Source organism: Hemicordylus capensis, chromosome 3 (assembly GCF_027244095.1).
Source record: "Hemicordylus capensis ecotype Gifberg chromosome 3, rHemCap1.1.pri, whole genome shotgun sequence".
NCBI classification, from domain to species: domain Eukaryota; kingdom Metazoa; phylum Chordata; class Lepidosauria; order Squamata; family Cordylidae; genus Hemicordylus; species Hemicordylus capensis.
The window spans coordinates 81,345,009-81,369,004 of record NC_069659.1 but is presented as its reverse complement, the minus strand read 5'-3'; the positions used below and the strand labels follow the sequence as shown (position 1 = coordinate 81,369,004).

The 23,996-nt window shown below is 42.8% G+C and overlaps 1 protein-coding gene across 3 annotated transcripts in view; it reads right to left on the bottom strand.

Annotated features, from left to right (window-relative positions):
• NCAM2 (neural cell adhesion molecule 2) overlaps positions 1 to 23,996 on the bottom strand; it is a 380,393-nt gene that overhangs the window by 179,751 nt on the left and 176,646 nt on the right. For all 3 annotated transcript variants that reach the window (XM_053305113.1, XM_053305114.1, XM_053305112.1), the window contains exons 4-5: positions 19,681 to 19,824; positions 17,145 to 17,282 (exon numbers count right to left, since the gene is read on the bottom strand). In XM_053305113.1, the coding sequence (XP_053161088.1) occupies positions 17,145 to 17,282; positions 19,681 to 19,824 (282 nt within the window). The remainder of the gene's footprint in view (positions 1 to 17,144; positions 17,283 to 19,680; positions 19,825 to 23,996) is intronic.

The window sequence follows — 23,996 nt, the reverse complement described above, 5'->3', positions numbered from 1 at the left end:
TTCACACAGTGGCCCACCAGATGCCTCATCGCTTGACAAGCAAGAGATGAGGAGGACATTCCCTCTCTCTTGCTGTTGCTCTACTACAAGGGCATTTAGCGGCATCTTGCCTCTGAGGTGGAGGTGGCCTATAACCACCAGACTAGTAGCTATTGATAGACCTGTCCTCCATAAATTTGTATTAGCCCTTTTTAAAGCCATTCAGAATAGTAGCCATCACCACATCCTGTGCCTGAGAATTCCATAGATTAATTATGTTCTGTGTGGAAAGGCAGTTGTAGACTGGCTGAAGCAAAGTCGTCTACAGCTTAATCCGGGTAAGACTGAAGTTCTGTGGCTGGGCCCGAAGAGGTCAGGAGGGAGTTTCCAATTACCGACCCTTAATAGTGCGTGCTTGATACCTCAGCCTACAGTGAAGAGCCTGGGTGTGATTCTTGATGCTTCTTTGAATATGGAAGCTCAGATCATAGAGGTCGCTCAAAAGGCCTTTTTTCAGTTAGGCCAAATATGGGGGCTAGCCCCTTATCTGTTCCCTCCAGATTTGGCCACTGTGATCCATGCGACAGTCACTTCTAGGTTAGATTATTGTAACTCGCTTTTTGTGGGGTTGCCACTGCACCTAACTCAGCCAGCGTGGTGTAGTGGTTAGAGTGCTGGACCAGGTCCGGGGAGACCCAAGTTCAAATCCCCATTCAGCCATGAAACTAGCTGGGTGACTCTGGGTCAGTCACTTCTTTCTCAGCCTAACCTACTTCACAGGGTTGTTGTAAAAGAGAAACTCAAGTATGTAGTACACCGCTCTGGGCTCCTTGGAAGAAGAGTGGGATATAAATGTAAAAATAATAAAAATAACAACAACAACAACAACAACTCAGAGATTGCAACTGGTGCAGAATGCAGTGGCCAAGGTCCTTACTAAGTCGCCTTGGCGAGCACATGTGACACCTTTGCTCTTTCAGCTGCACTGGTTTCCGGTTGAGGCCCGGGTTAGGTTTAAGGTATTAACTTTAACGTTTAAAGCCCTACATGGTATGGGCCCTCCATACCTCCAGGACCACCTTGTTTGATATGTTGCTCACCGGGTCCTGTAATCGGCCACAAGTAATACCTTGGTGATCCCGGGCCCTAGGGATATTAAACTGCAATCAACAAGAGCCAGGGCCTTCTCAGTGGTGGCCCTGGCTCTGTGGAATGGCCTCCCGGATAATATCAGAGCTCTCCATGATCTGTTTGCCTTCCGCAAGGCATATAAGACTGAAATGTTCCATCGGGTGTTCGGTCGCTGAGATAGCTGGTCGTAGAGTGATCTTGTAATCCATGGTTACTATGTCATGTGGAATGAGTACTGTATGGGGTTGGGGTTATGACATTATTAGGGATGTGCAAAAAATTTCGGGCACAGAACGATCTGTGCCCGAAACGAACAATTTCGGGTGATTCGGGGCCGAACCGAATCACCCCCGATGTCCCCCGATATTTTTCGGGCACGAGCCGAATCACCCGAATTTCGCGCATGAAAAATTCGGGTGATTCGGTTCACGGTTGATTTTTGGTGAATTTTTAAAGTTTTAGTGACTTTGGGGCAGTTCGGGGGCATAGCATGGGATCTGGGCAAAAGGAGTGGGGTGGGGTGGTAGTGCCTAATGGGTGCAGGCTACCACCCCAATTTCAGGGGGATTGGGCCAAGGGCTGATTTTTGGTAAATTTCTGAAAATTTCATGTCTTTGGGGCAGATTGGGGCATATTGGGGCAGAAAGTGGGGCCTGGGGCAGAATAGTGGGGTGGGGTGGTAGTGCCTAATGGGTGGAGGCTACCACCCCAATTTCAGGGGGTTTGGACAAAGGGCTGATTTTTTGAGAATTTTTGAAGTTTTAGTGACTTTGGGGCAGTTTGGGGGCAGAAAGTGGATCTGCCCCAAAATAGTGGGGTGGGGTGGTAGTGCCTAATGGGTGGAGGCTACCACCCCCATTTCAGGGGGATTGGGCAGAGGGCTGATTTTTTGAGAATTTTTGAAGTTTGGGTGTCTTTGGGGCAGATTGGGGGCAGAAAGTGGATCTGCCCCAAAGGAGTGGGGTGGGCTGGTAGATAGTGCCTAATGGGTGGAGGCTACCACCCATCCCCAATTTAAGAGTGATTGGGCAGAGGGGTGAATTATGGTGAATTTATTTGTATGAGGTTTGTCTTCATAAGGTGAAGTGTGCTAAATTGATTACTTCCTCATATTCATAGTAAGTGTGAAAAAGTGAAAGTGGGGTCATGAGAGTTGTTTAATTGAAAAAAATCTCATTTGCTATGATAGAATGAGAATTCACACCTCAGAAGTTTTTTCTGAGGTGTGAATTCTCATTCTATCATAGCAAATGAGATTTTTTTCAATTAAACAACTCTCATGACCCCACTTTCACTTTTTCACACTTTCCTTTACTATGAATAATATGAGGAAGTAATCAATTTAGCACACTTCACCTTATGAAGACAAACCTCAAAAATTCAAGACAAACCTCAAAAACACCCAAATTTCAAAAATTCTCAAAAAATCAGCCCTCTGCCCAATCCCCCTGAAATGGGGGTGGTAGCCTCCACCCATTAGGCACTACCACCCCACCCCCACTATTTTGGGGCAGATCCACTTTCTGCCCCCAAACTGCCCCAAAGTCACTAAAACTTCAAAAATTCTCAAAAAATCAGCCCTTTGTCCAAACCCCCTGAAATTGGGGTGGTAGCCTCCACCCATTAGGCACTACCACCCCACCCCACTATTCTGCCCCAGGCCCCACTTTCTGCCCCAATATGCCCCAATCTGCCCCAAAGACATGAAATTTTCAGAAATTTACCAAAAATCAGCCCTTGGCCCAATCCCCCTGAAATTGGGGTGGTAGCCTGCACCCATTAGGCACTACCACCCCACCCCACTCCTTTTGCCCAGATCCCATGCTATGCCCCCGAACTGCCCCAAAGTCACTAAAACTTTAAAAATTCACCAAAAATCAGGATTTTGCCCAATCCCCCCGAAATTGGGGTGGTAGACTCTACCCATTGGGCACTACCACCCCACCCCAAAATATTGCCCCTGGGCCCCTTTTTACCCCCCCGAATCGATTCGGATTCGGATTCGGATTAAATCCGAATCCGAACCGAATCAAGGGTGATTCGGGTGACCCAGATTCGGGCACAAAACAGAACAGGGGTGATTCGGTTCGGGTCCGAGCCGAACCACCCGAAATCCCGAATTGCACACCCCTAGACATTATGTAAGATGTATTTTATAGAATTGTGTTGCTGTATATGTTATTGTTTGTAAGCCGCCCTGAGTCCTATGGGAGTAGGGCGACATATAAATCTAACTAAGTAAATAAATAAAAAGTACACACATTTGTTGGTCCTAAATTTCCCAGAGTTCAGTTTCATGGGATGACCCCTGGTTCTAGTGTTGAGGAGGGGTGTGCACGGAACCGGGAAGCCTGGTTCGGTTTGAATCGAACTAGACTCAAACTGAATCAGGCCCGGTTCTGTTCTCTGTATGTTGAGCTGGGCCCCAGTTTGGCTCGAGGCTGAACCGGATTGGGCCTGGTTCAATGGGGGATTCTATAACTAAAATAGAATAGCCTCCAGCATCCTCTGGGGGTGCTGCTGTGGCTGCAGGGTCTTTGTTTACAATGGTTCTCGCTCACCCTGCTGGCCTCTTCCCGGTATTTTTAGGGCTGTTTAGGACCATTTTTGGACCTTCTTGGCCCCCTCCTGCTCACAGAGGACATTTGAATGCCCAGGTCATGGCCTGGGCATGCAAATGGTCAGTGTGCATGCATGGGGGCCTTCATAACTACTGTGGCAATGGTGGTAAGTTTTATTTAAAAAATAAATAAATAGTTGTAGAACCCCCAAGCCAGCCCAAAGATGTCAGCTCAAGGTCAAGCCAAAGCAAACCAGGCCTGGTTTGGCTTGAGGGTAAGCCAGCGAACCTGCTCTCCCTGGATTTTTTTTTTTAAAATATAGTAAGTGTAATGTCAAAAGCAAAATATTCAGAGAGACTGGAATGTTCATCTCCTTATACAGGCCATCCTCAACTTAAATTGCTCCAAGTTAAGACACTCTGCCAGCTTTGACGGCAGCAGAAAAATAAAAGTTATGTGCCTTTGGTTCCCAACCAAACTCCTATTCATAACATTGTTTCAATAGGAAAAGAGGTATAATTAAGACGTTTCAGGGTCTAGAAACAGTTTTCAGGAATCAGTAGTGTCATAAGCATGAGGAACCAATAGTGTCATAGGTATGACAACTTCCTGTATACAGAAAGATAAAACAGATCGAGCATAGGTTTCAATGATACCACAAAGCTCTCTTCCTTCATCATCATACACACAAATCTCAACTATCTTAGAAGTAGTAGCTGTATCATAACACACATTCAGGCAAAAATGCTTTCTCAGCAACTGTACCAGTCATCTTCACATACTTGAGATCATAAATGACATCTCTATAATTTGGATACTGAACACTTTAATAACTTCCAACCTATTAACCTGAGTCTTAACCAGTACACAATGCAAATTCACTATGGGGACACTACTATATTCCTAGAAGCACCAGTAAATACTGGAAATTTACTGATCACTAGATGAGCCTCCAGGAGACTCTAACTCAAAGCTAAAATTGTTAGGCTCATTAGTCAGCCAAACTAATCCCATAATATTTCTATTGCAGTATGTTAATGAAACGCTTAGTCTGAAACACAGATATGTAAAATCTATTACTCCCCATATTTGAATCCTTCCTGTTTTGTAGACAGCTACAAAAGTTGTTTTGTTAGTCAACTTATGTCCCACCTGAAAGTAAACAATACAATCCTAAGAGTGGCTGTAGGAGCCTAACATTTCTTGAACTAATGTAAAATTGGAGTGAAATTGGCAGACATGTTGAGGGCCAAACTGGTCACGATTGTAATGTGTTGGTTGTGTGTGTGTGTGTGTTGAGGGGTGTATGTCATTGTGAATAGCAATCTTGATCACCCAGGAGATGGACTGAACTGGACCATGGCAAAGAGAGTTAACCTTTTACCGTTCTGCTATGGCCTTGACAAAAGTCATCTCCTGACTCACAAAGCAGTTATTTTTATTGGAAGATAATTTATATTAGCATAAATTTAAGCAACAGCTTTGCATGAGGAGGTAGGCGATTTTCACTAGCAGAAATTTCATTTGTGATTTTCACTGCATGGTAGAGGGTTACAGAGTAAAGTCCTTGCAAAACAAACAAACCAACAAACCACACAGAACTATTACTATTAAAGGGTAAGGCATTTTCAAGCTCTCCCCCCGCCCACAAAAAAGAGCAACATTTTATTATATTCACTTCTGCTTGGTATCCCATAATTACTTTTAGACTTAGTATGCAGAATAGTCCCTTCTGGATATTTCTGTTAGCAAAATCTAAATATATCAATCTCACAGAAAACTGTAGAATCCCTATTAATTCATCATCAGGGGATTTGGAGCTGGGTGTTACAAGTATGCTGATGACACCCAGATCTACTTCTCTATGTCAACCTCTTCAGGAGCTGGCATATCCTCCCTAAATGCCTGCCTGGAAGCAGTAATGGGCTAGATGAGAAAGAATAAACTGAAGGTGAACCCAGATAAGACGGAGGTACTTAATGTGCTGGGTCAGAACTCCAGAGACGATTTTGATCTACCTGTTCTAGATGGGGTCACACTTCCCCAAAATGAACAGGTTCACAGTCTGGGAGTACTTCTGGATTCACACCTCTCCCTGGTTTCTCAGGTTGAGGTGGTGGCCAGGGGTGCTTTCTATCAGCTCCGGATGATATGCCAGCTGCACCTGTTTCTCAAGATCAATAACGTCAAAACAGTGGTACATTTGTTGGTAACCTCCAGACTTGGCTTCTGTAATGCGCTCTACGTGGGGCTGCCTTTGTACATAGTCCAGAAACTTCAGTTGGTTCAGAATGTGGCAGCCAGATTGGTCTCTGGGTAATCCCGGAGAGACCACGTTACACCTCTGCTGATGGAGCTACACTGGCTGCCTATAGGTTTCCGGGCAAAATACAAAGTGATAGTTATAACTTATAAAGCCCTAAATGGCTTAGGCCCTGGGTATTTGAGAGAACGTCTTCTTCATTATGAGCCCCACCATCCATTGAGGTCGTCTCTGTAGGTCCGTCTCCAGTTGCCGCCAGTTCATCCGGTGGCCACATGGAGAAGGGCCTTCTCGGTTGCTGCTCCGGGACTATGGGATGAGCTCCCTATTGAGATACAATCCTCCCCATCTCTGACAATTTTTAAAAAAGATTTTAAAACCCATCTTTTTACTCAGGCCTTTTCAGCTTCTTAATGATGTATAGGTTTTAATTCTGTGATTGATTTTCAAATTGTTAGTTTTTAATTGTTTTATGTGTTTTTATATGTGTTTTAACTGGTTTAGCATTGTGAACCACCCAGAGACATGTGTGTAGGGCGGTATAAAAGTGTAATAAATAAATAAATAATTGCATTATTAATTAATACAGACTACAAAGTAGTCTTATACTGAGTCACACCATTAGTCCATCTAGCTCAGTACTGTTTACAATGACTGGCAGAAGCTCCTTAAGGCTTCAGGCATGAGTCTTTCCCTGAGACTGTCTGTATGCAAAGCAGATGTTCTACTACTGAGCTATGGTTCCATCCTCATTGGAAGCAGCTCTATAGGAGTCCAATAATCTTTCCTAGTCCTATCTGGAGATGCCAAGAACTGAATCTGAGATTTTCTATATGCAAAGCATGAACTCTACCACTGAACTACACCCTCTTCCAGTAGGTGAAAAGCACCTCTTAGGAAGCCTTTGATTCATATTTATGATTGTGTTGTTGTTATTGTTATTATTATTAATTATCAGCAGCAGCAGCAGAAACAATAGGATTATTGAACTTCTATTTCTAAAATTCTGTGATTACATTGTAAATATTAATGTGCAAAAATCTCAGAAAAAAACACTATTCTTATAGCAAAGCCTTAAATTCTTTTCACACACTGGAGTGCATTGTCCAGTAGAAGTTCTAAAACTTACTCCAAATACTTGTTTAGAAAGAATTGAATGGTAACTCTAGAGATGTGTGAAATATTCATTAATTTTTAATTAAAAACTCCTTTAGTTTCCCTCAAAAGTCTTCAGATGTTCTCCCTGAAGAGGCACTTTTAAAATTTTGACTTCAATTTTGCCGTAGGCAAAACTCAAATGTAAACATGCTAAGTGCCTTATGTAAAGAAAAGGTCTATACTAAGTTCTAAAGTCAGGTGATCAAGAGTGTACTAAGGCCAAAGTCAAGAAAGTTGACTTTTTACCTCAGGAAGGAACGTAATAGGGAATTTCAGAAAGCTGTTACAAGAGACAAGGAGCAATACTACAATGACATCAGTAAACACCTAAAGGATGGAAATAGAAACAGAAAAATAAGGAAAGTTTTCCAAAAGAAAAGATCTCTGAATTCAGAGGGAAGTTCCAACCTTGAATTGGCATGTTAAGGGATACCAAAGGACAGATAGTAACTGATTCAGAGAAGATCAAACAGAGATGGAAAAAGTATACTGAAAAATGTACATCAGGGACGTCAACATCCAAGATATTATAGAAGATATTCCCTACTAGAAAGAACATCTAGTAAGGGAAGATAAAGTTAGATCAGCACTCCGGTCATTACCAAGTCGGAAAGCTACAGGAATTGATGGAATAGCTACAGAAATATGGCAGGCAACAGAAAAAGAATCAGTCAAGGCTCTAACCAAACTATGCCAGCAAATTTGGAGAACAACACAGTGGCCAACAAATTAGAAAAGGTCAGTCTACATACCCGTACCAAAGAAAGGAGACTGAACTGATTGTGCAAACCGTCGCACAATTTCCTTAATTTCACAGGCTAGCAAAATAATGCTCAGGATTATCCAACACAGATTAAAGCCCTACGCAGAAAGGGAAATGCCAGATGTTCAAGCTGGTTTCAGAAAAGGCTGAGGAACAAGAGACATCATTGCTGATGCACGCTGGATAATGAGAAAATGAAAGAATACGAGAAAGAAGTCAATATGTGCTTTATTGACTACAGAAAAGCCTTCAATTGCGTCAACCATGGCAATTTGTGGAATATCCTTAGGAAAATGGGCATCCCAGAACATCTCATTGTTCTCATGAGAAACCTATACACAGGGCACGAAGTCACAGTCCAGACAGAATATGGGGAAACAGACTCGTTCCAGATCGGCAAGGAGGAAGGCAAGGTTGTATATTTTCTCCTTCTTTATTCAATTTATATGCTGAACATATACTGAGAGAAGCTGGATTGGAAGAAGATGAGCGTGGTTTTAAAGTTGGAGGAAGAAACATCTATAACCTGTGCTATGCTGATGACACCACTCTGATAGCTGAGAATGCGTATGATCTGCAAGCTCTAGTAATGAAGTTCAAGGAGCACAGTGAAAAAAATGGGACTACAATTAAATATAAAGAAGACTATACTTATTTGTTTGTTTGTTTATTAGATTTCTATACCGCCCCTCCAAAAATGGCTAAGGGCAGTTTACACAGAGAAATAATAAATAAATAAGATGGCTAATGACAATGGGTACAGCAACCAGCTTCAGATATGACAATGAAGACATTGAAGTGGTGGATAGCTTCTGCCTTTTAGGATCGACCAGCAACAGTAAAGGATCCAGCAGTCAAGAAATATGCCGCAGACCTCCAGGTTGCAGACCTTCTTAGGTAAGTATACTGAGAAGGAGGCTATAGAGATCAATTATTCTAAGACCAACATAATGGTGTTTTCAAAGCACCCCAAAACCTTTAAATGGACAATAAACGGGCATAGTATTGAATGGGTTAAGGTTTTTAAGTATTTGGGGGTAGTACTCCACCAAACTGGAACACGTAAAGCCAATCTTGATTATATTTCCCAAGGTGCTCAACAGACAGCAAATGTGATTAAGTCCTTCTATTACCCTAGGGGTGCCTTTTTCATACCAGTGGCTATAAAATTGTTGAAGGCCAATATATATCCCCAAATTCTTTATGGGGTGCAGATTGGTCCTCTGGAAAATTTCTCTCAGCTTGCAACAGTACAAACTAAATTCCTGGGGGCTATTTTTCAGGTACCCAGGGGTACAGCAAATGCTGTCTTTCGTAGGGAAGCAGGGGTCACCACTCTGAAAGCTAAGGTATGGTTTTGCATAATTACATTTTGGTTAAGCCTGGTCTTCTTTCCAGCTGGTCTTGCTCCTTCAGTGTTATCAGACAGTTTCATTTCCAAATGGAAATCAGCTCTGAAATTAAAATTGCATCACTTGGGCACGTCTCAAGAAGATGTTATTGGTCGAGGATTAGAGCAGGTGCTTTGCTTTGTGAAGCAACGGATCCAAGATATAGATTTGCAGGAGGAGTACGCACAACTACCCAAGGGAATATACTTAGGTTCACAAACTTTTAACTATAAACCAGCTGAATATTTAGACCAGATCTTGGTACTAAAATTTACGAGATTACTGAGCCTCGCGCGATTGAACGTTCTCCTTTTGGCAGTACTGGATGGTAAATTCAAATGACTTCCTTATGATCATTGCTGTTGTTCCTGCGGCTCAGGGAATATAGAGTCTATCACCCACGTTATTCTTTATTGCAAGTTTTATAAGGACGCTCTCACCAAATTTATTGCTCCTATTTTAGCCATTTATCCTGGTCACACAGACCAATTTTATTTGGAAATTATGCTGGTATATGCTGGTAGGGTTGCAATGAAGGCCTTGGAAAGGATGTTTAGATGCCGTGACATGTCTACACCTACAAAGATTAGAAGCATTCAGACAATGGTTTTCCCCGTGACACTTTATGGATGCGAAAGCTGGACCTTGAAGATGCAAGATAGAAAAAACATTGATGCTTTTGAACTTTGGTGCTGGAGAAGACTTTTGAGGATACCATGGACAGCCAGGAAAACAAACAAATGGACCATAGAACAAATCAATCCAGAATTTTCAATCGGGGCACAAATGACCAGGCTCAAACTATCATAATTTGGACACATCATGCGAAGACCCAGCTCCCTTGAGAAGTCTACAATGCTCGGGAAAGTTGAAGGAAAGAGAGGAAGAGAACAACCAGCAGCGAGGTGGATGGACTTGCTTACGACAGCAATGAATGCACCACCGAGAGACCTTAAAGGTCAAGTTGAAGACAGATCTTCCTGGAGAGAATCTATCTATGTGGTCACTAAGAGTCGACACCGACTTGATGGCACTTAATCAATCAATCAAAGAACAGCTATTGTAATTGGTAAATCTTTGTTTCCTTGGCAAACAGCAGCCAGGACACATAATCTGGATAGGGACAAGGATTGTAGAATAGAACAATATCGTACCTCTGAAAAGTATAAGCATGCATATGTATTCAGTACTTGCTTTGGGCCCCTTTTGCAGCAATTACTGCCTCAATGCGGCATGGCATGGATGCTATCAGCCTGTTGCACTGATGAGGTGTTTTGGAAGACCAGGATGCTTCATTAGTGGCCTTCAGCTCTTCTGCATTGTTTGGTCTCATGTCTCTCATCCTTCTCTTGGCAATGCCCCATAGATTCTCTATGGGGTCAGGTCAGGCGGGTTTGCTGGCCAATCAAGCACAGTACACTGTATACTTTTCAGAGGTCCGATATTGTTCTATTCTACAATCCTTGTCTTCTTGGTTCCATGTAATATTCTAATTTTCTGGGATTGTGGATTTGGGGTTTTCATGAGCTGTACGCCATGATCATCACAATTATAACAAATTAATGCTTGACATATCTCGCTTTGCATGTAATGCGTCTGTCTCATATATCAGTTTCACCTTTTAATTTGCATGACTGAAATTAATGGACTTTTGCACGATATTCTAATTTTCCGAGTTTCACCTGTAGAGCAGGGTAGTTACTGCCCTCTCCATGGTTCTGATCCAGCTACTGTTTAACATTAAAAACAGGCAAGTGCTGGATAAGCATATGCTTAAATTAACATGCAGTTTTACCTTATGATGGTATAAAATGTAAGAACGCTTCCTTTAAAAAGTGTAAACCTTTGCCTAAATGGTGAAAAGACTAATGAGAACAAGCTCAGGCAAAATAAGAATGTTGATATGGAAAGGAAAGGAGATTCTAAGAAGTGAACAGTTAAAGGCATCAGATCAGATAACTAACATTAATTTAAATGTATTAGGATCCAGAAACTAGTCAGAGAAATGAAAGTTATCTTGGAGAACAAAAATGAAAGAAGCACTGAAGGAAGATGGAGAGACTTCAGAAAAACAAATTATTTGCCTAAGACTTCATTCTGGGCAATGTTCAGGAGAATCCATATCTGTTTCACTGTTTTCAGGAATATCATTTGAGGAGTCCAAAAGAGTTGATAAAGTATATTAATAGTAATAGGCAAAATATTAATAAAGCAAAATATTAGTTACAATATCAATATCAATATTTCCATCTAAGACTAGTTCAGCAAAAAAACAACAACCCTTAGTTATTGGACTACAGCTTGCCTCTTAACATTCTTATGATTCAATGATGATAATTGCGATCAATCTGTCTTTAATATAGTCTTTGACCAGCATAAAGTGAAATACATTAAAACAGCATTGAAGTAGTACTGAAACAGGCTTTGCCCAAAACTGTAAAGGCAGTAGCTGATGAGTAGGAAGGTGGTAGTGTAAAAGCTAAAAGTTATATGCTGCTAAGAAGCCACTATTAAGCTGCAATAACTGTGAAATATGCTAGTAATAAGAATTAATTAATAAGAGCTCATTAATAAGAGCTATTAATAAGAACTAATTTAAGTGGTTAAAATCTACATAAACTATGAAGGCTGTCAATAAAAATGATTAAGCTATAAAAGACTGTAAAGTTAAAGCTAAAAACAGTAATATATGCTGTTAAAAAAGAAACTGTGATAAAATGAGCTGTGTTGGGCTGATTAGCTCTTGCTGGAGGTCAGGACCCAATGGGTTTTACACATTGCCACATAGAACTTGACAGCATTATGTTATGACGGGGTTACAGTCAGAAAGCAGGAGAGTGATGTAGGATTGGCTTGTGCGACCTGGCATGATCTCAGCAAATAGCAGAAGAATAAAGGCAATATGAATATCTCTGTAGAATGGGTAGTGGAGAACGGCATGTTCTGTTGTTTCAACTTGCCTGGATTGACAGGGGCACAGACATTTCAAGAAGGATTTCTTCCTATATCTTCCTTCTAAAACAGATGAAGGAAGAAGGACACAACAAGCCAGAGTGAAGGCCCTTCTGTGTCTGGGGGCTTCTAGCTACATGAGGTATACAGCGGGAGTTGTTATATATCTTCAGCTACGTATTTTTGGCTATCATTGATGAAGTTTGGGACCCTGCCTAAATTAGTTTGGCACTCTATGTCCATTATGCCCTGCACTAGACTGTTAGAAAATTCTAATAGCACTAACACTGAAGTGGAAGAGATGCCCCCCTCTGCTGCCATTCAAATGAGCCTTAGTGGGAGGATGGCTTGAGAAAAGGTGAGTAAAATTCTCTTGATCTCTGGGCAACTGGGTAGGAGATGGAATGATTCCAAGTCTATAAGTCTGGGTTGTTGAATAAGGAGTTAGCTCAGGGAAATTATTGCCTTACAAGACAACCATTTTGGTGCATTAAAGTGATTCATTGCAATTTGCAGCAGCACCTGAGATATTTGAAGTATTTGGTGAGGCGTTGACACGCTGATCCATTTTTGGAGGCCCTACCTGCATCTTGCATAGTGTTTCGCAGAGGTCCTATCTGGAGCTGGGAGGGAACCATCTGGGTATTGCCACGGGTTGTTTTATGAAATTTGGCTGGGCGTTTCTCCCCATTATTACCTGGTGATATGCTGCTATTATTACCTGCTGCTATGTTATGTAAATTAGATGTTCTGAAAATTAGATGGTTGTTTCTGTGGTTAGAAGGAAGGCGCTGCCCAGGTGTTCAACAAGGAGTTCGCAGGGGAGGCAGGGGTTATGTTTGGTTCTATTGGATCCCCTCTCTGCTCTGGAGGGTGTCTCAGGCTGGAGTTCTTAGATGGCAAGGGAGCTTGCCTTGTAGCAGGCTCCTTTTGACATGATGAGAGGGAGATTGGAATACATTCTCATCTGCTTTCCTGCCTTGGCTGAGTGATGCTTACTGTAGAGGGCTCCATTTGGGGAGTTCCTAGTTCTCTTTTTGCCTTTGTCTGTCATGTTTTTGCTTGTAAACTTCAGCCCCAATAGGGAGAATGCCATTTTAAAAGCAGGAACTCATTAGTGGAGCTCCTAGCTTGTCACCATATTGGCCACTCCCCAACGACAATTGTGGGAGCCTCTCTAGCAGAAATGCTATTAGGTAAGAGGGAAGGGGATTTCAAGAAAGGAAGTGAAGAGGAATTTTATCTTGCCTCCATTTTTTACCTCACAGATGAGGCTGATGAAAGAGATGGACAATCCTTGCTTCAAGCTCCTGTGTCAGAGAATCCATGACTTAGGAGAAGTATGTGTGGCAGGAGACCACCTAAAAGATTTCAAGACTTTGTCACTAGATTTTAAATCAATGCAATGTTTGGTTGTTATAAAGGGGAGAGATGTGTTGTATTCTATTCAGTAGTCTTTTGCAATTTTGATATTTGTTCCAGGTAGGATCCTGTAGAGAGTGTGGGGAAGAAGTCAGAAATTAAAAGAGAGGGAAAGGAGAAGGAGAAAATGTTCACTTCAGCAGAACATATACTAAATATATTTCTGAATAAGCCTTTAGATCTTTTTAAGATTTATCTGTGCTTCTGAGGGAAGCAGCTATAAAACAGTACATCACATTGAAAAGTATAATTAGGATAATGTGCAAAAAGAATATTTCAAATGCTTTATTTTAAAGTTTTTTTATAATTGGAATAATTGAACTGTAGCAAAAAAGACTCAAAGCAAAATGTGTTTAGTAATAGTCTACATATTTAAATAATTCAAGATAATAATAACTCCATGTTCACAAAAACATTAAGAAAAAAATAGAACAGAAATAGTTTTTCCTGGCAGCAGCCTCCAGAAATGAGACAGCCTTAAGGTACAATAGTAACCTGCCAACAGTGGCGCATTTAGGCATGGACCACAGGGTGGGGGTCCGTGGCCCCATGCCTTCTGGGGGGCCTCCAAATGCTCTGAAGGGCCTCCCCAGAGTCCCGATGTTCTGCCACTATTTGCCTTTTGCCGTTGCCACTTTATTTATTTCTTTATTTATGCCAGCACCACTGCTGCCCGGCACCTGCCGCTATATCCCCCTTGCTGCCGCCACTTGCCTGTTCTACTCCTCTCACCCCCTAGCAGCGGAGGTGGGTGCAGGCAGGCCTCCTCGGTCTACAGACTGGCCTCCTTGGGCATGGAATGTACTCCAGCTATAATGAAGTTACAATGTCCTGTACAGGGCACTTATAGAGAAAGCACTAGATTTCCACCCCTGTCACAAATTAGGAGGAAGGATTTTATTGCTTACTAGCTGACCCCGCACAGAGCATCTATGCAGTTGTGCACTGAGGTTGTGGCAAACCCCCGCAGCTCTCTCATTCGCTCTCACTCCCCCCGCAGCACTCTTGCTCACTCCCCCCCACAGTGCTCTAACTCACTCTCCTCCCGCAGTGCTCTCGCTCGCTCTTCCCCCGCAGCGCTCTCCCTCGCTCTCCCTCTGCAGTGATCTCCCTTGCTCTCCCCCGCAGCGCTCTCCCTCACTCTCCCCGGCAACGCTCTGCCTCACTCTCCCCCCGCAATGCTCTCCCTCGTTCCCCTGCAGTGCTCTCCCTAGCTCCCCCGCAGCGCTCTCCCTTGCTCCCCCCGCAGTGCTCTCCCTCACTCCCCCGCAGTGCTCTCCCTTGCTCCTCCTGCAGCGCTCTCCCTCCAGCGCTCTCCCCTCGCAGCTCGCTCGCTCGCTCTCCCCTGCAGCTCGCTCGCTCGCTCTCCCCCACAGCTCGATCACTTGCTCTCCCCTGCAGCTCGCTTGCTCACTCCCCCCGCATCTCACTCGCTCTTCGCCCACAGCTCTCTCACTCGCTCTCCCCCTGCAGCTCTAGCTCTCTTGGTCTCTCTCTCTCTCCCCACAGCTCTCTCGCCTTGCAGCTCTTCCCATTGGGCGGGCCAGGGCAGGCCATCCTGCCGCCACCTCCCATCTCCTCCTTCCGGCTGGTAGGGCTTTGCCCGCTGTCTGCCCACCTCCTCACCACAGCCATTATTACTCCCCGCCACCGGCTCCTCTTCCTGGCCGGTGAGGCTTCGCCTTCCAGCCCTCCACCAATGCGTCCTGACCGACGCCATTATTTCACTCCTCTTCAATGCTGGGACTCTTGCATCTGCACGTTAGTACTTGATTGCTCCCCTCACCTCAGAGATCTCCCCACCCTCACCTGATCTGTACTCCTGCACCTCCTCCATCCCGTTGCTTCCATCCCCCTCACCTTTCTCGGTCGTGGCTGCAGCATTGCTGCCGCCTTTTGGCCAAGCTGCAGCCCCCTCTCTCCAGACCGCCGCTCCTGCTTCTCCCCCCAGGAACAGCAGCACTGGTTGACTGGGCCGTTCCTCTCTGCTGCCACCACCATGGCCGCTTGTTCCCCTCATCCTGTCCCTTGCCTGCCTGCCTCCCTCTGACAATGACCTTGGTAGCCCCAAACAGCAGCAGTGGTTAACTGGGCCGTTCCTTGCTGCTAGTGCTGCCATGGATGCTTATTCCCCTCAGGCTGCTGACAGGCTCAGGCCCGTCCCTTGCCCTTCCTTCTGTCTCTCTTCCCCCTCCATTCTTTTTCTCTTTCTCTCTCCTCCACTCGCTCTCCCCCACTCTTTCTTCCCCCTCCCTTCATGTTTTTTCTCTCTCTCCCTCCCTCTCTGAGTTAACAGATTTTGTTCATCTTGTTTCTTCATCTAATTCACACAATGGCAGCCTCCTCCTCCTGAATGGGCTCCTCCCTCCCTCACGAATCGTCTTTTTGCAGACCCCTGCCTTCCAGTAACAGTTGCATTCCAACTGACCTTAACCATCACAGGCTCCTCCTCCTTATCTGCATAGGGAATCCCCACTGGTCAATCACCACAGTGTCACAGGCTCCTCCTCCCTATCTGCATATGGAATCCCCACTGGCCAATCACCATGGTGCTTCTGCTCTCACAGGCTCCTTCTCCCTATCTGCATATGGAATCCCCACTGCCCAATCAGGGGCTTCTGCTTGCAAACTTTGTCAGCCAATCGCCTCCTTTCTACCATGTCCCTACGCATGGCCCGTTTTGGAGAATTAATAATATAGAATTCAGTTTGAGCTCCAAGCTATTAGAAAATAATCTTGAGATTTCCCAGCTGTGGATTTTGTACTCAAGGCATCTTTTTTGTAAACAAAAAGGTGCTGTGCCCCGGTACTCAGTGCACAATCTGAAGATTCAGAGCCTTCAAGAACATAATATCTGACCACCTAATCCCTCACTCCCCCAGGTTTGAAGTGCTGTAGAGAAAATCCTCAGTACAGAGTGCTGAATAGCTTGTCATATTAAAGCAGCCTTTATCATAAACTGTTTAAAGGAGCTTTCACATAGTGATAGTTTTAAATGCACAAATCCTGATCCCAGGAACAGCAAAACATTTTTTCCCCTAGTAATTGTTGATTTTTGGAGTTAGGGCTGATTTCCCCTAAAATAAATTTGAAGTGAATTTTTCGGATCCTACTCAGGTAAGACTTGTACAAATATTAGATTTGTAAGTAGTAAAACATCTCAAGGATAGCAGGCCACACATTTCTACTTGATTGTTATGAAAACTAGTTTCCTTTGGACAGTGTTCTAACCTCTATTTTAATTTTGATTGATTAAGTGCCGTAAAGTCCGTGTAAACTCTTAGCGACCACATAGATAGATTCATACCTTTTCCCTCTTCCCAGCTCCAACTTCAAGCCCACTCTTTGATTTTCATTTTTTTAAAACGGTGGATCCACTTACTAAAACAGGTTTCCTAATTAGTCAGAGTTTAAAGCAAGTCTGTAATATTAGTTGAATAGCTGATTACTACAATTAATTCCCAAATAGTGATTTGCATTATTTGAACACAATAAAGATATCAGTAGTACAGAGGGCTTCTTACCATTCACAATTACAATGATATCCCGAAAGTCAATTTCTCCTCTGGCTTCTACTCTTCCTTCACATCTGTAAAGTCCTTCATCACTTTTATTGATTTTAAGAATCTGAAGATTATTGTTTGGCAGCATGGCAAATCTGTCTGGAAAAGGATGTAACAGATAAAACAGTATGAGTAAGTGATGCTCTGCTGAGAACCTAGTTTTGAATTTCAAGGATTTAAATGCTTGCATTACACTATCAAAGTGTTCATCAACAAAACACATTTCAATTTACAAGTAAAATGTAATCCTAGGAGCTCAGGTATCCTATCTAAAATACTTTGTATTTCCCCCTTATTTGTACATTTTACTTTTATCTAATGATTACAAACATATGCCATATAAACATAAATACATATATCACACCTACCATAACTCAAAAGCTTTACCCATTTACTCACGAAATGAATAGCAAAGAAATGAGAGTGCAAGAGGGAAAGTGAGAGGGAAAGATCTCAAAGAAATTAATGTCTTCAGTACTGAAATTTCTTCCAAATAAAAGTGTAAATATCAGGAACCTCTCCTATTTTTAGGCACTTCTCCACCCACTGAGCTCCAACACTGCCTGTACGCACTGCTGAATAGCAGTCATGACTGCAGTCTTGAATAAAGAACCTCTTTGCCACCAATGAAACTTTTAACCTCGTAAAGTTAATTATTATAATTATTAATTATAATAATTATATTAATAAGAATAATTTAGAAAGTGCCCAGAAGTATGGTATATAACCCAGAAACAAATGATGAAAAGGAAAGTTTATAGCTGAATACAATGCCCCACTTCATGCCTAAAGACAATAATCATAGAGCAGCTCCAATACAGATGTATATATTTTGTTAAAGTTCAGTCAAGATTTTATTTCTATACATTTCAGCTGATGTTCCCTAGAAAGTAGCTTCAGAGCTAAAAATATTGACTTTAAAGAATAATTTGTAATCTTGTTTGAGAAAATATGGCCATGGTGCCTTCCTCTCAAATAAATTGAGTCTGATTTGAAAGTTCCTGAGGTAATGACCTTCCACATTTAACTTAATTGAGCCATTTTGGAAGGGTGGTATATAAATCAAATAAATAAATAAATAAATAATTGGCAATAAAGTTGAAAAGCTAAGTGCCCAAACTTTCTCTTCCCATTACTACTGAATAGAACTCTAGATTTTTGTACTTCCAGAATATAATATAGTAGTACTTGTAAATAATAATGTACTTATTATTATAAATACCATATAAAATTATCTCCCCACCCTAAAATCTAAGTCTTCTAAACTGCCATATCATTGTGCAATAGTTAATGGGACAAACAAATGTTTAAAATGAGGCTATAGACAACAGTCAAAATCTTCTTCAATTCAGTCCACAATAAAACACAATTATTATTAATGAATCACATTAAACCACAACACATAAATTAAAAATAGCCCAAGACTATTATTCTACCCTGCAACTAAGTTTATTTTTTACCTATAAGACTATCAAATTGATTTCCCATATTAGGACAAAAGTCCAAATATAATTTTGGAATATAATCAGTTTACATGCAATTCAGCACAACAGACTATAGGCCTATAGTCAAAGATTTGGCTTATAAGTTCTATTAAATATTCAGCGCTCTTAGGCTTTGGCTGTTCTGGTTAAATCAGTTCAGGGAAGTAGGTTGAGCCAGTAGAAGCTCTTGCAGGTTAGAATAACAAGAAAGTGGTTCATCAATGGGATACAAGAAAGAAAGAATGCTGGGATTGGAACAGACACAAATGCATATTGGTCTCCTAGGAGCCACAGAGCTAAAGCATATGAAGTTGGGTAGTAACTGTATTGCATCAGCAACTATCAGGTTCACCTAAGCCTTTTTGATGGATGGATGTTAAAGGCTTTCCTGATCTCAACTCTTTCTGATATACTCTGTAGACTACTTTCTGACCACACATAGGCCTCTACGTCATTAGATCTGTAGGGATTTTCCAAATGGTCAGGTATCACCTAGAGGACATCTTACCCTGAGCCTGTTGCATTTGGTATCCCTGCCACTGAAGATGTGGAAGGTTAATCTAAACACAGGTGGGTTAACTGGAATTTAGAAGCATGGTCATCATTAGCAGGCATGCTGGACCTGACAGGTAACCTGGAGAAAAGGCTGAAGTGGCCAAGCAAAATGTTCTGCAGTAACAAGGATCACTCTCCCCCCACAACTGTATTTTGTCTGTGAGTTCACAAGTAGACCAGGTGCCATCAGTGTCCTAAGCTATAGTTTCACTATATATACAATGGATAATAGTTTAAGAAGAATCAATAACTTGGAAAAGAACACAGAAGTGAAATCTATTGGCAAAAATAACTGCAGTCCTTATTCTGGTTAGGATAACCTAGGATAGTCATGCTTTTCTTTGCCCGCTCTATGTGCCTAGTGTTTCTACTTTATTTCAGAATACTGAAATGTATGCCTTTAATGGGTTGAATTTTGAATGAAAACATATAATTTAAAGAGTTACCAAAATACTAACTGTCAGCAATATTTGAGACTTCCTCATTTTGATACAACCAGCTGACAATGGGTGCAGGTGAACTAGTAACACGGCAAATAACTTGTACATCTTCTCCTTGTACAAATTCTTGCGGAGATGAGATATCCTGGAAGGTGAGTTTTTCTAAGGAAGAAGGAAATATGCTTTACTAATTTCTGTCAAAGATTCAAAACTGTATCACTAATATTACTTAGCATTTGCAGTATCACTTGAAAATATCAAATGAGTTTAGAAAAACACTCAAACATAACACAGAACATACAAAAACAAAATTGAGACTTTAGAATGTTCAAACCATTACACATACATTATAGTTTTGTAACCTTTACAACAATCCTATGAGAGGATTATTGTATGGAAGCCATTATATCTGTATGGGAACACCAGCTGCAGAGGCAGAAAGCTTTAAGGGTGGAGTTGGCAGAAGAATGACAAAGTACAATAGCTAATGAGATTTTCAATGAAACACCATGAATCCACTCTAATTTGCTATCATAGAATCCACACTCAGAATACCTCTGAAACAACAGCACCCTGTACCCCATGGGTTAGAAACCCATGGGGGTGGTTGGCACCCTATGTACACTACCCTACCACTCGCTCCGGGCCACCCCAGCACCCCCCAAGTGCAGTTATGAGGCTGCTGAAAGCTCCATGTATACCCTGTGAGGAAAAAGCTTAAAGATGCGTAAACTTTAACAATTCCCCAAAAATCAGCCCTCTGCCCAAATCCTTTCAAAAAATTCAGGTAGCTTACTTGACCCTACCTGGCACTACCACCAACCCCACACTGCTCTAGGCCACCCCTTTGCCCCCCGCATGAAGCTATACATTTGCTGACACCTCAATGCTTCTCTATGGGGAAAAACCTTAAAGATGTGTAAACTTCAACAATTTCCCAAAAATCAGCCCTCTGCCCAATCACTCTGAAATGGGGGTGGTAGCCTCCACCCATTAGCCACTACCACCCCACCCCACTCTTTTTGCCCAGACCCCGCACTATGCCCCCAAACTGCCCCAAAGACACTAAAACTTCAAAAATTCCCCCAAAATCAGCCCTTTGCCGAATTCCCCTGAAATTTGGGTGGTAGCCTCCAACCATTGGGCACTATCACCCCACCCCACTCTTTTGCCCCTGGGATCCAAAATTCGAGCTGATGTCACATCAGACCTTTTTGCATTCAAATCAATGGAGGCAAAAAGGCAGGAAATTCAAAGAGACACCGTCCCGAATCACCCGAATTTTTTGGGCACGAATCAGGGGTGATTCAGCTCGGCCCCGAAAAATATCACGGGACATCGGGGCTGATTCGGCTTGGACCCGAATAACCCGAAATTGCCCGTTTCGGGCACAGATCGATCTGTGCCTGAAATTTTTTGCACATCCCTACTAGAAACGGGCCGTTTCGGGTGTTTTGTAGACAAAACAATAAGCCCATTTTCCAAATCCAAAAGTTTTGTACACAAAACAAAACATCCCTGTTTTGCTACAAAATGTTTTGTTGTCTTGGAACTCCATTTTGTGGCGATCTCTGAGTCAGTCTCCATTTTGTGTCTGACATCTCTTTGAATTTCTTGCCCTTTCAGCCTTCCAACCAGTGACCTAAAGCATGGGCTGACCTGCTGACGATCGCCTCCCATTGGCTCCCCATTGGCTCTTTTGCCCCTTGCCACTCTTTACTGATCCCACATTGGCAAGGGGAAGGGTCAAAGAAGGGGCAAGGGTTGGGGGGAGTTCAAGGAGGGCTTTTCAATTCATTCAACAAGTTAGTTACTCATTCCCCATTCTGCCTTTCTGCCTCATTGAAGAGAGAGAGAGAGAACTAGTTTGCATTGCATGGCATGCTTCAAGTTGCCACCATGGTGTCATGCCATTGCCTATGCCTGCCTGCCCTGATGCCAGCCTGAGCCCAGCCTGCCAGCTTGCTAAGGCTACTGCATGCCAGCCTGGGAATGGATGTATATGCTGCATTGCTTTTTCCCCCCAGAATAATTTTCCCCCTTGAGAGATGCCATTCCATTTCCTATGCCTGCCTTGTTGCCAGCCTGAACCCAGCCTGCCATGGCTACTACATGCCAGCCTTGTAATGGATTTTCAGTGAGAAACCACGAATCCACTCTCATATGCTACCAGAGAATCTACACTCAAAAGACCTCAGAAACAACAGAACCCAGTACCCCATGGGTTAGCAACCCATGGGGGTGGTTGGCACACTATGTGTTCTATACCACCACTTGCTGTGGACTACCTGGTGCTCCCCAAGTGCAGTTATGGGGCTGCTGAAACCTCCATGATTCCCTATGGGGAAGCACCTTAAAGACGCGTAAACTCCATCAGCCCTCTGCCCAATTCCTTTCAAATAATTCTGGCAGCTTTCTTGCCCCCACTGGGCACTACCACCCAGCATACTCTACTCTGGGCCACCTGACATTAAGCTAAAATTTTTGCTGAAAACTCCATTATTCCCTATGGGAAAAATCTTAGACTTCAAACATTTACCAAAAATCAGCCCTTTGCCCAATTCCTCTGAAATTTAGGTGGTAGCTTCCACCCACTGGGCACTACCACCGACTACTACCACCCACTAGTTTTGCCCCAGGACTGTTTTTTAAAATCCAAAACATTTCAGATTCAGATTTTGCAATTTTGAACAAAGAACAAAATTGGGGTGTTTTGGATTGGCTGATTTCGAATAAAGAACAAAATGGGGGTCTTTCGGATTTGGGCCAAAAACAAAACAGAAAAAAACACCCCAAAATGCACAACCCTACTATTCATTGCATACCATTCATTGAGACAGGCTAAAATCTTAAAAATATATATTTTTAAAAAACACATGAGTTCCACAGGCTTGGGGCTGCTGGGGGCTGTTGTGGCACAAGTTGCCTTGCCCAAAAACCCAGCCTGGTGGCCGGGGGTGCAGTTGGGGCATCCACAAATCCCCATTATTCCCTATGGGGGAAATTAAAAAAAATTGGGATATCTTCAAAAAATCATTAAATATCACAGGAATGTCCGATAGCTTTGGGGTTTGTGTGGTAGTTGGCACTCATGCGTGCCTACCAGGCCAAATCAGATTTGGAGGCTCAAACCTTTGAACTGGTTCAAACCAGTTCAAATAGAACCAGGCTCTGTTTGGTTCAAACTCAGACTGGCATTGCCAATTCAATGCCTTGTTTGGTTTGAGTTTGAACCTTAAAACTGAACTGGTTTGAATTTGAACCAGTTCAAATTCAAACCTGTTTGCACATCTCTACTGGATTCCACAGTTACTACAGAGTCTACTGTGGAGGTGTCCAGTAACTCCTCTTATGTGATTAGATTGGATCATTTTCAGTTTGTGACTCCTAAAGAAGTGAACAAACTGCTTTGGACTGTGAGTCCTACAACCTGTTCTGTTGACCCTTGCCCAACTTATCTCATCTGGTAATCATATTATCAGAGAGCGTCTGGTAGATATTATAAATGCTTCTCTGAGGGAGGGCAGGATGCCTCCTTGTCATAAGAGGGCTATTATAGGGCTACTTTTGAAGAAACCTGCACTGGATCTGTCAGAGTGCAGACCTGTTTCTAATCTTCCATGGTAGGGCAAGATGATAGAGTAGGTGGTGGCCTTTCAGCTCCAGGTAGTTTTGGATTATGCAGATTATCTATACCCATTTCAAACTGGCTTTTGTGTGGGCAATGGGGTTGAGACTGCCTTGGTCAGCTTGATGGATGATCTCCAACTGACTATTGACAGAAGAAGCATGACTCTGCTGATCCTTTTGGATCTCTCTGTGGCTTTTGATACCATCCACCAGGGAATCCTTCTGGACCGCCTGAGGCTGATTGGGTGAAACTGTTTTACAGTGGTTCTGTTCCTACTTCTCTGGTAGATTCTAGATGGTGTCGCTTGGAGATTGTTGTTCTGCAAAGCGAGAACTAAAGTAGAGAACTAAAGTAGCAATTGTCCTCTGCGTGGCCTGGGTCATGACCTGTTTGCACATCCCTAATGCATTCTACGTAGTGTGCCCTTGTACGTAGTCCAGAAACTACAATTGGTACAGAATGCAGCAGACAGATTGGTCTCCAGGACAACCCCAAGGGATCATATAACACCAATTTTAAAAGCTGCACTAGCTGCTGATACATTTACAGGTGAAATACAGTATTACATATAAAGTCTCTAATGGCTTGGGCCCAGGGTTTTTAAGACAGTGCCTTCTTTGTCATGAACGCTGCCACCTGTTACAATATTCTGGAGAGGTCCAATTATGCTTGCCTCTGGCTCGTTTGGTTGCAACCCAGGAGC